The 16,746-nt window shown below is 36.2% G+C and overlaps 1 protein-coding gene across 7 annotated transcripts in view; it reads left to right on the top strand.

Annotated features, from left to right (window-relative positions):
* Adgrb3 (adhesion G protein-coupled receptor B3) overlaps positions 1-16,746 on the top strand; it is a 720,698-nt gene that overhangs the window by 358,154 nt on the left and 345,798 nt on the right. For all 7 annotated transcript variants that reach the window (XM_063227050.1, XM_063227046.1, XM_063227047.1 and 4 more), the window contains 2 exons: positions 45-113; positions 4,542-4,650. In XM_063227050.1, the coding sequence (XP_063083120.1) occupies positions 45-113; positions 4,542-4,650 (178 nt within the window). The remainder of the gene's footprint in view (positions 1-44; positions 114-4,541; positions 4,651-16,746) is intronic.

Raw genomic sequence — 16,746 nt, 5'->3', positions numbered from 1 at the left:
TGTCTCATATAATATTAAAGCTTTTTATCTAATTTGATTTACAGAACTTCTTTCAAATAGTTAGCAACCTCCTAGATGAAGAAAACAAGGAAAAATGGGAAGATGCCCAGCAGGTAAGGTTGGGGTTATTTTAGAATTTGAAATGCATTCGACTAAATAAAATGTGAAAAATACATGAGGCGAACGACTTTCTCTTCCAAAATCATAATGGTAACTTTTGAGAAATTCACTGTTTTCATATAACATCAGTGGAGCAAATTACCTTACTGGTTTTGTTATTGTCTTTAAATGCTTTATATTATCCTTCTTCTATGCTAATTGCCATGATTAATAAGATGTTTTTCTATATTACAGAAAATGTGTCATTTCTGATAAAAAAAGGGAGCATAATCATTTAAAAAAATACTATGAAAAGTTAGTTCAACTAAATGCTATACTTCTTTGAGAATTCTACAGGACTCTTGTTAAAAACACAAGAGAACGCAATCTGGAAAAGAGTAAATATTTACTCAGGATTAGACGAATCATCTAGTTCATTTTCTTTTTTGTAGTAATAATCATATTCTAGACCTTCAAGAGGAAAGCATGCCATTGCTTTCATTCTAATAAGAGCTCTAAAACTCCTCCCATGTGACACACCCCAGTATCAGGTACAGATTCTATGCTTCTGGCCAGAGCAAAGAAAAAGTCACCCTGTAGCTCAGACCCTGACCTACTTTTCCTGCCAACTCAAGTTATACTCCTGTCCTTGGGCTTCACCCAGGTACAGCCTCAGTCACTCACAGTGAGAGAGCGGTGTCTTTCCCTAGAAAGCAGCTGCAGAGGCAGAGCACATCCTTCCAAAAGCTGGAGACCATGAATTATGGATATATTTAGAACTAACACGTGACGATCTATTTAAAGCAAGGCTGCTGTTCATCACAGTGGTGGTTTTCACTGTGAGGTCACAACTTGAGCAAATAATGAATGGTGGTAGAACTCATCAATGGGAAACCATGAATCATCATCTCTCAATTTGTGGTTTGAAATTAGCTCTAGTCTTTTTTTTCTTAAATTTTCTTTTCTTTTCTTTTTTTTTTTTTTTTTTTTTTTTTTTTTTTTTTTTGTCTTTTTCTTTTTTATCGGTACCGGGGATTGAACTCAAGACTGCCTGCTTACAAGGCAGGCGCTTATGCCGCTGAGCTAAATCCCCAGCTCCATTAGCTCTAGTCTTATAGAGTATTTTTTAAACGTTCTTTCAGTGCTAGTGATGCTTAATGCTATTTTAAGATGACTATTTCAAATGTAAAACAGACAAACAGAAAAAAACCCTTCTTTGTAACTCCCACTAAACATTTGTGTGTAATTATATCCATTATGGTAAGTGAATATGTAAGTTTGCAGCATAAAAGAAGGACTTCTAAATAAGGGTGGTTTAAAACTTACCCAAAATATTCCTCATGGTCCCCTTTATCTTATTTTAGAGGAATAACTTTAACAAAAGTAAAACATAAAACAGAGCTCTGGGTGCATCTGTAAAACTAGCTGATTGAAATGGAACTGCCAATGTTAGAAGATTTTACAAACAACGTTTACCCTTTTGAACAATAAACAACCACTGCACAACTCCTTAGTTACTTATCTGTGCGAGTTGTGGAGGATCAAAATACATTTGACTGAGCATCCTACTAAAAATGTAGCACACCAAAGGAGAAAAGAGACTGCATTTTAGATAGCACTATTTTACACACAGCACTAAGAGTCAACAAATCCACCGTAGGTGGCTTGTTCCCGTGGCTTGTTCTTTATTTTATGATTATATTGAAAATCCTCCTCTCTAGTGCAGGGGCAGCAGGCAGCAGCCAGTGAGGTACAACCCGAAGCCTCTTTTGTAAATAATGTTTTGGAAACTGCCCAGCCTGTTCTTGTTTGGAGGCCAGAAAGACAGCGATGACTTGTCCTAAGAGATCTAAAGCGCCTAAGATGTTTATTGTAAGGCCCTTTACACAAAGATTGCCAAGCCCTGCCTTGCAACATTTGGCTACCATTGGGAAAATATAATTAAAAGGAATACCTACTGCTAACCTCCAACACCTTTCTACAAAGACAAAAAGAAAAGGGTTATCACAGTGGTGGTTTTGAACTAGATGTTCAATGGTAAGCATTGAACTAGAATATGATATACAGGATGAACAGTCCAGGAAGACAGAGAGCAACCCTACAGATTACACCCTTGTTTTATCAAGCCTACTAGGTACGACCCATTGCATGTGTGTCCTCAAGATAAACAATAACTAGGCTTAGAATAAAGGGGTTTAACAGTACATGTCACCTGTACATCAAAATAAATTATTTTGGTAGTGGAGTTGGGGGAGAGTCTGGTCAGTCAGTTGAGTTTATACAAAGGGAAATAAGGGTCTCCAGCCCCTGACTGAAGACAGTTTTGCGATCTCATGTCATTATGCACTGAAGGTAGACAGACACCTGCCCTCTACAGAAACTGAGGGACTGTGTTATCCTTTTTAATGTTTACATTTCAAATTCTACCTTACTGAATCTTTAAGCCAATAAGAAGCTTTTTAGTTTTAAAAAGATTTATATGGCTGGTCATGTAATCCCAGCACTCTGAATGGCTGAGGCATGAGGATTCCAAGTGCAAACCCAATCTGGGCGATTTAGCCTTTGAAGGAAACCCGTCTCACGATACCAAGTAAATAAAAAAGTCCAGGAGATATAGTGCAATATGAAGGCTCTGATTTTAATCCTCTCTGTGAAAAAAAAAAATGTACACACCTTTCTAAGAAACAGGGAAAGACCTTAACAATTGTTTTCTAAAATACATGTTCTAAGAGAAGGCACAGTGAAGGGGGAGTAGCCGGTTGCCAACAGGGAAAATTAAGATGCTTCTTTTTAATTTGCATTTTTACACTACACATACTCGATCGTACACATCTACACAGGAACATGGGAAATCAGTAGTAAAGGAACTTGTGGAATCAACAGAAGTTTTGCACACATTTTTAGAATGAGGAGGGTGAGCACTGGGAATTCCTGTTTAAAGAAATAGGATCAATCCTCCCAAGTCTTTAGGAAGTTTAAAACTTGCAACTGTGCCTATGTTTCAAAGTGTCATATCTATTGTTCATGACTTCAAGTACATGTGAGTGAATAGACTGTATTGCAGATACTTGGTATTTAATATTTTGCACATGGCTACAAGTCCTTGAAGAGTACACACAATGCTTGTCACCTGTCCTGATTTCCTCTTCTACTCCCTTCCAGCTGTTGGGCAGGCTTTCTTGCTAATCACATTGCCTCTTGCTCCTCCTCTACAGTAGCCTTGCAAATGCAAAGCAGCTAGAGCACTGTCATCCGTTGAATTTTTCATGACTAAATCTGCAGCAGGGCTGAATGTCCATGGAATTGAACCTGACTTCAAAGGACTTTCTGCTCTAGTGTAGCTGTACAGTGTAGGCTGGTTTTATGGCCTGTATGGATTACATGTGTTAAAATCCATGTGACCTTTGAAATGGCCTTCAGATTCCACATACTGTGAGCTATTGCCAATGTGAAGTTGTCTTTAAGAAAATCCACATGCATCTGTACAGTGCCATGGTGGTGGTAAGTATAGGAGTGATGGGAAGGCAGTTAGTTCTCACTGCCAGTCCTTAAGTAGATAGCAACCAGACAGATAGGATGGATACAGGTGTAGACACCCGCGTGCCGCATCAGGCTGTTTGCTTTATTGAAAGCTCCAAAAAGTTCTCCATCGCTGCGTTAGATGATAGAGTAAATGACTACCACCTCATCCACTGGCAATGATACAGTGAGACTTTTGACACATTGTCTAGCTTCCTTGTTCTTCTGCTGCTTCTTGGGTAAAATAAAAATAATGATCTTCTTGGTTTGTTTGGTAAATTATCCAGACTAAAGCTTCTATGATCCTATAATTATCGCTAATTTGTCCATTGACTAAGAAATAAATGTTTATTAGAAATAAATGTTTCTCTCAAGATATTTATTAAGCAATGCATGTATTAATGTCTGGTAAATGTCTTCATGATTGCAATAATAATTACTTTTTTGTTCCTGAATTCCCTTCCATATGGAAACTAAGCTAAAAGTGTTAATTGTCCAATTTCAATGTTTGTTATATTTAAGTAAGGGAAAGTGACCATCAAAAACAAAGCCATAGGCTGGGGATATAGCTCAGCAGCAGCAGAGCCTGGCAAGATCAAAGCCCTAAGTTTGATTCTCAGTACCAAAAAATAAAAAATAAAAATAAAAAGTAATAAAATAAAGCCATGCTATTTCTGAGTAGACAATCTGTTAGTTATTTTGACTTTCTCTAGACTTATCGAGGATTAATTAGTGCATCACGTCACTTCCAAAGTTCTTGCTGTCTGACACCTGGTTCCTTTCTCAATTATAAAGTCAAGAATTGCAACTGTTGCTAGCTGCAGACATTTCTTCAAATAAAACAGCTCATCACATTTTTTCATTCTGGTTCTATGTTTCATTATATACTTCTTATTCTTTCTAACTTTTGCTTGTTTTTCTAGATTTACCCAGGATCAATAGAGTTAATGCAGGTGATTGAAGATTTTATACACATTGTTGGTATGGGAATGATGGACTTTCAGAATTCATATTTAATGACTGGAAATGTAGGTAAGAAGTAGAATTATTTTTCCCAAAGTCTTTTTGAAATTTAAAAAAGTTGCAAATATCTGTGTCATACATGTTCAAGTGTAATATTCTTATTTTTATATTTAAATATATATGTGAATATATATATTATGGATACTAATATCCACAATGGCCCAGGTCCATGTATATGAACATAATAATTGTACATGAACATATATACACATAGACATGTGCATATCTACATTCATGCATGCACACACATATACATACACATACATATATGTACATACATACACACATACAAACATTTGCTACAAGCTGCATGTGTTTGTATGATGCCTGTAGACCTCCTTTTGTGTATCTGCATATATACATGTATACAGGATGTGCATTTCCTTTTCGACTTGCTAAAGTTTCCGTGTGTGTATGTAAGAAATAGAGACAGAGACAGACAGACAGACAGACAGACAGACAGAGAGAAAGAGATTTGGGGACAGATTAGCCTTCCTTTTCTTCTGTTCACTGTTTATAAGGACACTGAGTTACTTTCTCACTCAGTGCCCCAAGTATGCATGACGTACTTCAGTTTTTTGGGGTTCACAAGGAGAACTGTTGCCACTTCTGTGTTCCTAAAAACCTCCCTTGAGAGTGGGTCCCTCGGGTCCCTCTAGTGAATTCTGCAATGCTGAACACATGAAGTAAAAACACATTCTTTCCTTTATCTGCCTGTCACATTTCTCATGATGGGGTGGAGTTACACAGAGAAGCAGCTCCTATACATACTTCTACACTATCACAGTCATATTGAGCCATTAACAATAATATTAATCAAATGGAATGTTTATCTTGGTAGTTAAAAGTTGTCAGCAGTAAAGAAATAATATTTTAATTTTATGATATAACATTAATTTATATGTTCATAATTTTCTTGGTTGTGTAAAGCTTCCTTTCAGAATGTTACTGTGATTCAGAGAGGTTGTTTTGTTTTGTTTTGTTTGTACCAGGAATCAAAGTCATAACTTCACATTTGTCAGGCAGGTGCTTGTGCCACTGAGCTCTATCCCCAGCCCTCAGAGAGATTTCCTTTTATTTGTTGTAATGGTCTTTATGTAAGGCCCCTAAACTCTACATAATAATGCATTTGTATGAATATATTTACGCTGCATTCTTATTCACCAAAATTTAAGCTTTAGTTACTGAATCTGGAAGCCCTATACCTTGGTTAATCCCCTTTGATGGGTCAACTAGTACAGAAACTATTTTTTTTTGTTTGTTTGTTTTTTGCAATTAAGATTTGGCTGATTCATTTTACCTTTGATTTTTCGTAAGTCTCTAAGTCCTACAGGAACTCATTTGATAAGAGGATATTTTTCATCAGAAAAGCCTTGGTTTGCTAATAGGTTATAACTAAAGCTAACTACTGGTCATATTCTTCAATTGAGAAAAGTGTGCATGAGACATAAGTGGGAAAACAACAAATAGAAAACTACATATCTTAAAAGTCTGGAGATATTTCAGTATCCACATACCCTCTTTATTTAAGTCAAAGCCTTATCAATAAGACTGGTCCCTTAATATACCCACCAAACCAGTCTCAGAACCTAAACTGCCCTCCAAATGAGAACTCACCATCTTGAGCTGGTTTGTTGAAGAAAGAATTAGGAAATCCAAACAGCATGACCATTGCAGAAGTGACTGGGCAAACAAAAGGAACAAAGTCTGACAGAAAAGGTTATTAAGTTAGCTGTGAATTTTAAGACACAGGAAAAGAAAGCCAAGTCAGAGTTCAGGAATGCAGGTTAGTCAGCCACACCCATCCTCCTAAGGGCCCTGTGACATCTTCTGTGAATGGAAAAGGAATTAAGTGAGGAACTACACCAACTGGAAAGTTGGTAAAGTGAATTACAGTTAAAGCCAAGGGATAAAAAAACAAAATCTGTTGTTTTCTTTCTGTAGTTAATGTTTAATTATAAAAGGCATTGCTAATTTAAAATACTGTCAAATAAATACCTGACATTTGTTCAGCATGTGTTGGAAAATACTGTAAAAGAACTAAAGGCCATCTAAGAATGGTAAACTTAAATTTAGACTTACAGTATGGTGCTTCAGAGTAACAGCGTATCACATTATAGTACTAGCATTATTTGCAATAAAAATTCTATTATTACCCATAAATTAAACCTCCATAATTAAATGTTTAATCATTTTTACCTTTCTTTGGACTGGCAATTATATTTTAAATTTTTGCTGTAAGATTATGTGCTCAGGTTTCCCTGCTTCCTATAATATCAGTAACTTTAAGTAGTATATTAAACATACAACAATTTAATGCTGCAAGTAAGCCAATATTTTATATTGCCTTCACATCTTGAGTAAGGGCAATGTGATTGGGCACTGTTTGGAATGTAGAAACAATGTTATGTTCTGTGAATAGAAGTCTGAAGCATTAATATGCTCATTATCCAAAAGCAATCTTATTATTCCTTGTACCAAATTCTGGCCCATAGACTGACTTAGTACCATTTGTTGACCAGAAGTGAAGGTTATTGCGTTAATGTTTAGGAGTTTTCCAAAGTACAATTACTATTAATTAATTGAATAATGTGAGTAATCAATACTTAAAATTAATGCACTTTGTGCTAGCCAACTTGATTTGGGTATGTGAAAACGTGAGTATACTGCTTTATCAGATATTTCCAATGTTTTCAAGTAAAGACAAACAGAATTTTATAATGGCAAATTGTGAAACGTAAGTTGGCAGGGACTTTTCTTACATTCGATTTCCAAATACTAATTAACCAACATTAAGCTGATGATATTGAACACACACCCATGCAAGCATGCCCCAAGAACACATAATGGAATACAGTCTAGGAAACCAAGAAAAGCTGTTTTATTCTTGTGGGCATTCTCAGTAAAGCATGTTGGATTAAGACTCATTAACAGCTTCAAAAGATTCTTATGACTTTTAGAAAAATGTAGATTGGCTATATCTTCTGTTGTTGGAAGAAAAAACCTGACTTCCACAGATTAAAGGACAGGTTTGTATGGTTTACGGTTTCAGTGCACCGTTGCCAAGTTCCTAGGCAGAGACACCATGGCAGAGGATAGCCACTCACCTCTCCCGGCAGCCAGAAAGCAGAGCAGAGTGAATAAGAGCTGAGAGGAAGGGATCAGGGACTGGCTATCTTTCCTAGGATTATATTTCTATGACTCACTTCAACTAAGCCCCACTTCCACAGCTCATTTAGGAATGAACTCATTGATGGATAAACCATTGATGAAGTTAGTACTCTCCAAATCTACTTACCCGTCCAGAAGTGTGTTCTTGTCAAGTTAACAATCAAGATTAACCAGCATAAAGTGCAGATTATTTTTTCATAAAACTTTTGTGCAAGAGAGAGAGAGAGAGTTGGACAAGCAAAATATAATGCCAAAATGGCCATATCATCTAATGAATCTCAACAAGTCACTGAAAACCCATTTTAGATAAACTTTAAATACAATTTAAACTTTAAATAGAATTTTCTCATTTCTGTTTTCTGATTCATTGTTTTGAAAGAATGAGATAAAAGCAGAGACAGTCTTCTTAGTGGGACATATATAGAATAGATTTAGGGACATATATAGAATAGGTGAAATGCTAGAATGATAAGGAAAAAGAAATACCAAGTGATTCAGCTGAGTGGAGTCATTGTGCAAATCAATGACTTTGCATACTTTACCTTTGAAAACGTCAGTCATAAGACTTATGATAATACTTTATGTTTAAAACCATAGCCTTAGTTCACTAAGCTAAAACTTCCTATCGTCTGATCAAAATGGAGGGAAAATGAGTAGTGTATCTAGATTTTTTTTTCAAAAATAGCTAAAATGAAAACTTCTGAAGCTTCTTTTATCTGGAAAATGTTTCCATTTGTATCAGCTTTTGATAGTGGACTTCTCTTTCTATGCTATCATATCTATGCATATTTGATCTATACGCATGATGTGTACATTTTTGTAGGGAGAACATTCATAATTTTCATTGTTCAAATGATTTATGATTTCAAAACATTTAACACAGGTTTGGAAACAATACCAATGCATTTATAAACTACTTGAACTTCAACAGAATGTTTATTTTTAATATTTACCTGTGACATTCAAAAATACAAATGTTATTGTACATGAGTTAAGGAACACATACTAAAGTCTGCACATTACACAGTTTGTATAGCTAGTGAAGAAATGAATGCAAATGAAAAATTCATAGGCTACAGAAAGATTTCAATTTTCTGTATATTTTATTGTATTGTAAAATTGAACTCAAGTTTTAAATATGGATCTAAAAAAGTGTCATAAATATGCATAAGTGGTTTGTTTTAGGAAAAGTATAAATTTTTTAATTTTTCAATGTCTAAATTTTAAGAATTGTTATGATAAATTAGGTCAGGGAAATAGGTTTCTGTTACTCCATATGAATTATTTTAAAAGTTATTTTTTCTTTAATCGCAAGGAAGGTTATTTTTCCTCAACAAATTTCTTTGAAGAGTGACTTGCTTTTTGCAGTTTATCTCAAAGATATCTTCCTCTTCAGCCCCTGGGGAGCCAACATTCCTCCCATCAGTTTCCCTGAAGTTCCTACTGGAAAAACCTTCAAAAAATACCCAGAACCAAATCAAATCTCCCTAAACACTTTTGATTCTTCATGTCCTCTCTGTATTGCTAATTGTAATTTTTCTTGAAACAACCCACATCTTTAATTTTTTAAAAATTTATTTCACTCTAAAATGCAATTAAACAACAAGCATTAGTTTTATGACTTGAAAATATTTGGATTTTTGGGGGCAATAACATAAAGAAAACAAAGCAATCAGTAAGGAAAAAAAGTACATTATTTGAGACTCTGCTTTCTGCAGTTCCAAAGACAGAATAGAACATATAAGTTCTTATATTATTAGGGTGATGGGGCACCAGCATGGATCTGTGTGTTCTAAGGATTTGTCTAAAGTTTCAGTGCAGGGCATTGTACTGTGCATTATGTTTTATGTCAGTCATACATTTTCAACAATAGCTTCCTGTAGCATATTATATTTGCTCAATTTGTTAGCAGGAATAGCCTACTCTTTCAAGATTAATTGCTTCAGTTTGGGGCTTGGAATGAGAATTAAACACACTGAACTGAATTAAAGGAGGTCAGTGATGTATTAACTTTTTTGTTAGCCTCCTGATTGCTCAGTTAAAATCAAAATAAAGTTGATCCTTCACACTGAATAATGCTTTTGCTAAGCGATTCAGATCATTACAATAAGTGAACAATTGCTTAGTCTGCAAGTAGGTTGCAGTCTAGTCACAGATATAAAAGAATAAACAAACAAATAAATAAACATTAAGTACCCTTTGGCTTGTGTAATATAAATCACCTGTTAGAGATTCATTATAGAAGATTCATTATAGAAGCTGTACTATGTAAAAATCAAGAAAAATTTCTTAGAGGAAAAATCATTTCATGTAGACTTTGAAAACTGGATTGTAGGCAACCCAATATGAAGGTTAGTGAGTAGTAGATAGATAGTTACATTCTACAACCTTCTTCAGCAAAGATGGTAAAAAGATGTCAAGCTTGAGGTTGTGTTTGGGGATAAGTGACCTCTTTTGATAACACATGTGTACTGAAGCAAAAGAAGAGAGATAACACTTGAAAGTCATGTTTCTGGTTCTGAAAATATAAGGGAATCTCTGAGGTTTGACATCATAAGATTTATGCATTGACTGAACTTTTATTAAAGCATAAAATAGAATTTAAAGATATTGGGAAACATGGTAAGTATAATTAGTCTACATATGAGTCAAAGGCCTGTTACTGAAATTCATGCAGGAGACAATGAAAATGTATCAGTCAGCTTTCTCCTCATAGGAACACAGTACTCAATATTCACTACTTAAGGGAAAAGCTTAATTTGGCTTTTATCTCAGAGGATTTGCTCCAATGACATGAAAATGACAGTGAGAGCAGAGTACCTTCGCTGATGTTGAGTAGAAAGCAGCTCAGATGAACAGCTCCAGCAAGGAGGGAGCCAGGAAGAAACCAGACATAATTCCAAGACCATGTCTTCATGAGCCACCCAGAAATCAGCTGACTTAAGACAAGGTCTCACTATGTAGTTTAGGCTGGCCTTGAACTCGCTGTATAACCTAGGCTGGCCTTGGACTTGCAGCAATCCTGCCTCAGTCTCTTGAGTTCTGAGGTAACAGGCATGTACCAGCACACCCAGCGGATACTAGGCATTTATTGCTCTAGTCTAGTTGATATGTCATGATAAACGCTCCCCAATGTATTAGTAGTAGTATGAGTAAAAAGCAAAATGTAGGTATGAAATTGAGCCCCTATCTGAGGTCTAATTGCTAGGGTTTCTATAACTGACTGTGGTGTAGGAAAGAAGAAAAGAATTAAGATTATATTAATCAAACAGATATTTAAGAGTAGTTCTTACATATTGAGTCCAAATGAAAACCTAAAATGAGACCTTGGGTTTAAGTAGAAAAGTCAAATCTATAAATGCATATTTAACGATCAATTATTAATAAAATTTTGAGTTTTACAGTTAAGAAAAATCATGATTATTGACTGTATAACATGAAAATTCTCCAGGAAAAATGCAGACACAGTAAATAGGATTGAAATTCCCTAGCTTTTAGATCATTTCAGTGGATCACACCCTTAACATTTTGATGCCATAATCTTCAAAGATTTGCCCTACATAGACAAATGTTGATATATCCACTTACGTCTCTCTCACAACTGTTTCTTAGAAATTATTCAAACTTGATAATATCAAATTTTAAAAAATGGTTTTAGGCTTATCATAGATTCAAATATAGAATGATATAATTATTTGCTATATGGAATTTGAAACATTAGTCTGCTGTAAACCCTGAGAGTTTTAAGATTCTGAAAAGGATAGTATCATAATAAAGCCAGTACCATGAGAACGTTGTTATGTTTTTTTCTTTACGAAGCTAATGCCACTGTCCTTTCTTTAGAAATAGGAAATATTGGGACCCTCAGAATGAACATTTATGTTTGTTAGTTTCTGAAGTTAAATCCACATTCAGCCTAAATGATGCCATAACACAATTTGAACATCTTTTTCTCCTACATTGCTTCATCAACAACAAATCTATGTTTTCTTAAGTTTTCTGGTTAAATTAATCATTTATTGCATATACTGTCTTGTTCTTCACTGGTGAACCCATTTCGTTCTAACAGTGTCATTTAAAATGGAATGGCTTCTCTTTCTAGGGTTAATTTTCTTATTATTGCTGCTTAGTTCTGTGGTTCACACATCTCTATCACTTGCTCAACTTTCTTTCTTTAAAAATAAGACACTTGTCAGTTGACAACAGGGCCCCAAAATACAAAAGTTAGCAACTTTTCTTCACAGCACCTGACATCCGTTCAGCTAGCTAGACTTGAGTGTGAAGTGGAAGGTCCTGAATGTGAAGTGACTCCTTCTGTGCCACTCTTGCTAGACACCTGAAAGAAAGCCATGTTTTACTTTAGGTCAGCAAAAGCAAATCTAAAAGTATGAATTTCTTTAAGGTACTAACAAACTGGTTTTCTTAGGCAAGTAATTAGTTAAAGTATAGTTTTGAACTAGGCCATGGGATGACATGTAGCACTGAGATTTTTAAAATTTCTCATTTAGTGGAAATCATTGCACCGTGTTTATCTTATCCACCTATTCCAAATAATTGATGGTAGAAGTGTTGGAAAAGTTCATCCAAAGGCCATTGTCAGATGCTTCTGGGGACAAGGAATGCAAACTACTCAGGAATGTAGAAGGGCTTCTTTCCACCCTCACGCAGAGCCCCAGGTTAAGGTGGTCCCTAGTGTCAGAAATGGACCAGAAATGCTGTAATTCCTGAGTTTAATTCACTTTAAGAGATCTTAGTCCTTCATTCAGTAATGGTGTACCATGCTCTTCTTTTTGGCTTTGAGGATTTCTTAATAAATTAGACAGAGCTCCTACTTCTATGGCACTTACGTTTCATAGTAGGGTGAGAGATGTCAAAGGGATACCATCTCTGACCAGCTGTAATTGCTGGGCACAGAAGCCAGGACTGGAGAGAGGAGAGTTACTGTCATGTTGGGGGAGCTGGTCCTTAGAAAAGGGAGGTGTAAGTGCAGAGCTGACTGTCCCCAGAGCATGAGGTACAGTGACATACGGGGACCGGAGACTTCAGGCAGAAGCACAACGAGGGTAAAGACCATGGTGCAAGTGCGTCTACTTCATGGTTTTGAAGAACAGGCTGCAGCCATTAGTGTCTGGGTTGCTGAGAGAAGAACTGTGGGAGGGAATGATCTGAAAGAAAGAGCAGGAAGTGAGACTGGAAGGCATTGTTTGCCTGACAGGATAGGAGGCAGGACAGCCAGAGGGTCTGAGCAGGAGAAAGGTGAAAGCTGAGTTATGTTCTAAAGGGCTCATTCCGCCATGTAGTGGAGAGAATAGACAGAGACCACACTGGATAAAGTTAAAAAACAATGAGGTGCTATTGGCACAGCGGAGTGAAAGGACACAGGGTTAGACCAGGGCACAGCGGGAGTAGTGAGAGGATACTGCCATAGTTGTCCTGACCCAGTCACTAATGGTTATAAATGGGCTATGAAGGAAGATGAGGTTAAGGACATGTCAACTTTAGCATCTCTAAACACCCATTACAGAGGTCAGGCAAGTGTGTCACAAAGCTGCTTCCATAACCTCTTTAATGCCAGTTAGGTCTGGAGTCCAAAGCAAGTTTGTCTGATTTTACTTTCTAGCTCTTCTTTTTCTTGTATCCAACATGTGCCCCTGCGCTCACAGCTTAAATTTATTTTATTCTTACTGTTCCCAGGGAGATTGAACAATTTTATCCCTAGAAGCCATCAGCATACTGTCATCATGCAAGCATCTGAATCTTTTATCAACAGCCAGCATGAAGTTATTCAGTAAAATTATTTGTGAAGCTATAACTCAGATTCAGCTGCCAATTAGCAAATGAAACACACCGTGTTTTCCCTACTACTCTGGTATTTCTTCTTCTACTTGTAATGTCTTGGTACCTCAAGAATCGAAGAACATCACCATGTCCATTAGTATACTAGTCAGCTCCATTCTGCTTTTTAAAATCATGTTCCGTAAACTTAATAAAAATAACAAAATATTAACTGAGTTCTAAAGGCCTTTGAAAAACATCTCAGTCTTTGCACTAGTTAGAAAATGCTGCCCATGTTATAGTGTCTCCAGTTACAGTGCGACCATGCTACGGTGTTTCCAGTTATCAGCGGGATTGTATTGTTCTGGAGCTTAACGGAGGTGAAAGCCATTATGCAGAACTTCAGTGTTGATTGAATCTGTTTTATGCAGGCATACTCAAGGACAGATTATTCATCAAGTCATTAGATAATACTTCCTTTTCCCTGGAAAACTCTAAAACACATTTAGTATTCATTGTTTCTTATTTTGAATAAGCTAAGTCCACTAAAGTTTACCTGTCTTATTTCTGAATTCTGTTAACTGCTAGTTTTTATTTTCATTGTCACCCTACTATGACTATCTCCTTAAGTCTCCAGGTCTATATTTGATAATTTTTGCTCCCTGCTCCTAGCTTGGTTTATTGTCATTAAAGAAGAGAATTGGGAATGTGTGTGGTGTTATAAACCATGCCCTTGGGAAGCAGAAGAATGCATGTGTTGTGTATTATCCAGCTTTCTTGTCACCAAAGCACAAAAACACACCTTAAAAGAGGAAGGTTCGGTTTGCTCAGCCTCAGTTCACCTTCAGCTGGCTCTAATGCAAGGCATCATGACCAGAGGGTGTGACGCTGCGTGGCTTAGTTCACGGCTGCTGGGAAGCAAGAGGAGAACAGTGCCAGAGAAAAACACTGAGGGATGAGGCTTAGGTCCTAGGTGCATGCCCCTGTGACCTGGTGCCACAGGATCCCCAGTGTCCAGTCAAACTGGGTCCCCCCTAACTGCCACATGAATACCAAATAGTGACCGTTTTTACAATCAACTCTTTTTGGAATTGGCACTTGAATATAATAGATAGGAAAATGTTTTATTTATGTCCTTATTCCTCAGGCTTTCCAAGAAAAATTTGGATAAAGCATCCCTTCTATCTTTATTTCCCCAATGAATGCTTTTATAGATATTCAGGGTACTACTGCATCCTAACAACCTTGCTGCATGAATGATAAGGCTCCTATGTAATTTGTCCTACATCAGTGCTTCCCATTCAGAGGAAATGCATTTTGTTTTTCTCTTTGTGTCTCAGTAATTGAAAGTTAAAGATTAGTTTCATTATGTTACTCAGCCAACCACTCTATAACCTACTTTGTTATACAGCAAAATTCAGTGACTTTTTTTGTTTTGTTTTGTTTTGGTTTTTTTGTATCTTTGTTTGTTTTGTTTTATTTCCTATGGTACTCTAGGGAAATCTTACTCCCAGGTTTTGTATTTCTATATATACAAATTACTCCACACGATTTGTTTTCCTTGCATAGAAAAAAATCTTCATTTACAATTACTTTATTACACATTTAACATTGCTTTCATGGCTAATTACATATGTTACAATATATCTTAGCCAATGAAAATACCATAAACTTCTTTATTATTCATTAATTCACTCTCCATCCTTTGAGTCTAGTGGAGAGTGCATAGATACAGTAACAAATGTGGGCTTCTAAATCCCTTAATGTTTTGATTTTTATATTTACTTGGGAAAAGCTCACGTTCTAAACAAACCTAAAGAAGTCACACAAAACTCACTTGGAACAGTGACATATAAGAAGCACAAAGATGCACAACAGATTTTGGAATGCTAACGAGAAAAGCAGCGGAAAGTTGATGTGTACTTGTTGCTACATGTGCCAGTGAGAAAGAGTGGATGACTTACAGTGAGCAGAGTGTGTACCAGAGGTGGGGTTGCTGAAGCTGCCTGTGGTAGCAGTGCACCCTGGTATGTTGGACATGGATTGGGAAAGCAGTCACTTGATAGGAAGCCATGATTTCTGGGAAGGATACAGGCTGGAAATTACTACCATTGTAATATGCTGACATGTAGACCTAGCCATAATATTTTGGACTTGAGTTTTCTATGTTCTTCGTAAAAACGTTGAATTTCTATATTGAAATTATTGATGACATCAATGCTGGAACTTTGCAAGTTGGTGCTTTACCTCAGTTTAGCGGATTTGGCAGAGACTTTAGGGAAAGGCTTTAGGAGACAGAACTGAGCAAAGTACTCTCTGGGAAGCTAAGTGGCATTTTGTTTCCCTGGAGAGTTTGTATCTGAAAGGTACTGAAATTACAGCCCTTCCCAGGGTGACTTTATTCATTGTTTATGATAAATTCCTTCCAAATCTGATAGATGCTTCCTTAAAAGGATAAACAGATAAAATCTAAAGCCTACTGAAACCAAAATTTTAATTTTACAGAATGACACTTCTGGTCTCTACTAGTTTATGCAATACAGTAAACATACAGAATTAGTAAAATTGGCATACTGTATATGTTGTTTCTAATTCTGCTCTTCTACTGAATTAGAAGCGTGTCACTGTGAGTTTGTGTGAATAGGAAAAATAATCCTGTTTCAACTGTTTCTATGGCGATAATTGCTTATCTCTATGGCAATAGTGGTCTGCTTCTCTTAACAATAACCCAGGGAAACAGGCACTGGCTCGCTTTTAATATGTTTTTTTTTTTTTCTATTTTCATGGTCTCCCTTTTACAAAATCTTATTTTATTTGGTTACACAGAGATTTCTGTGCTCATTCATTCCTCTTCTCCATTGCTTCTTTCACTGAATTCTAAAAGAAATAGGTCCTAATTTAAAAACTGGAAAATCTGACTCAGATTAAAACCTGGTGCTTTTACATTGTTCATGTAATCAGGGACTCTGCTATATTTTTTCTTTCTAAAGGTATTTTTTTCTGTGGAGTTATTTTCAAGATTAAAGACTATATACATTTAGTACTTGAACGCTCAGGCCCTCTGTGACAATAGACAATCCTAGGACCAGATGGGAGCCCTGCTTCTGACTGCTTGTGTGACTTTGGTGAAGTCACTCAGTCACTTCTGTCCATTGTCTA

This window comes from Cavia porcellus, unplaced genomic scaffold, assembly GCF_034190915.1.
Source record: "Cavia porcellus strain 051 isolate PalLab524CR breed Dunkin Hartley unplaced genomic scaffold, mCavPor4.1 scaffold_16, whole genome shotgun sequence".
Classification (NCBI taxonomy): Eukaryota; Metazoa; Chordata; class Mammalia; order Rodentia; family Caviidae; genus Cavia; species Cavia porcellus.
This window is presented reverse-complemented; position numbering and strand designations above follow the sequence as displayed.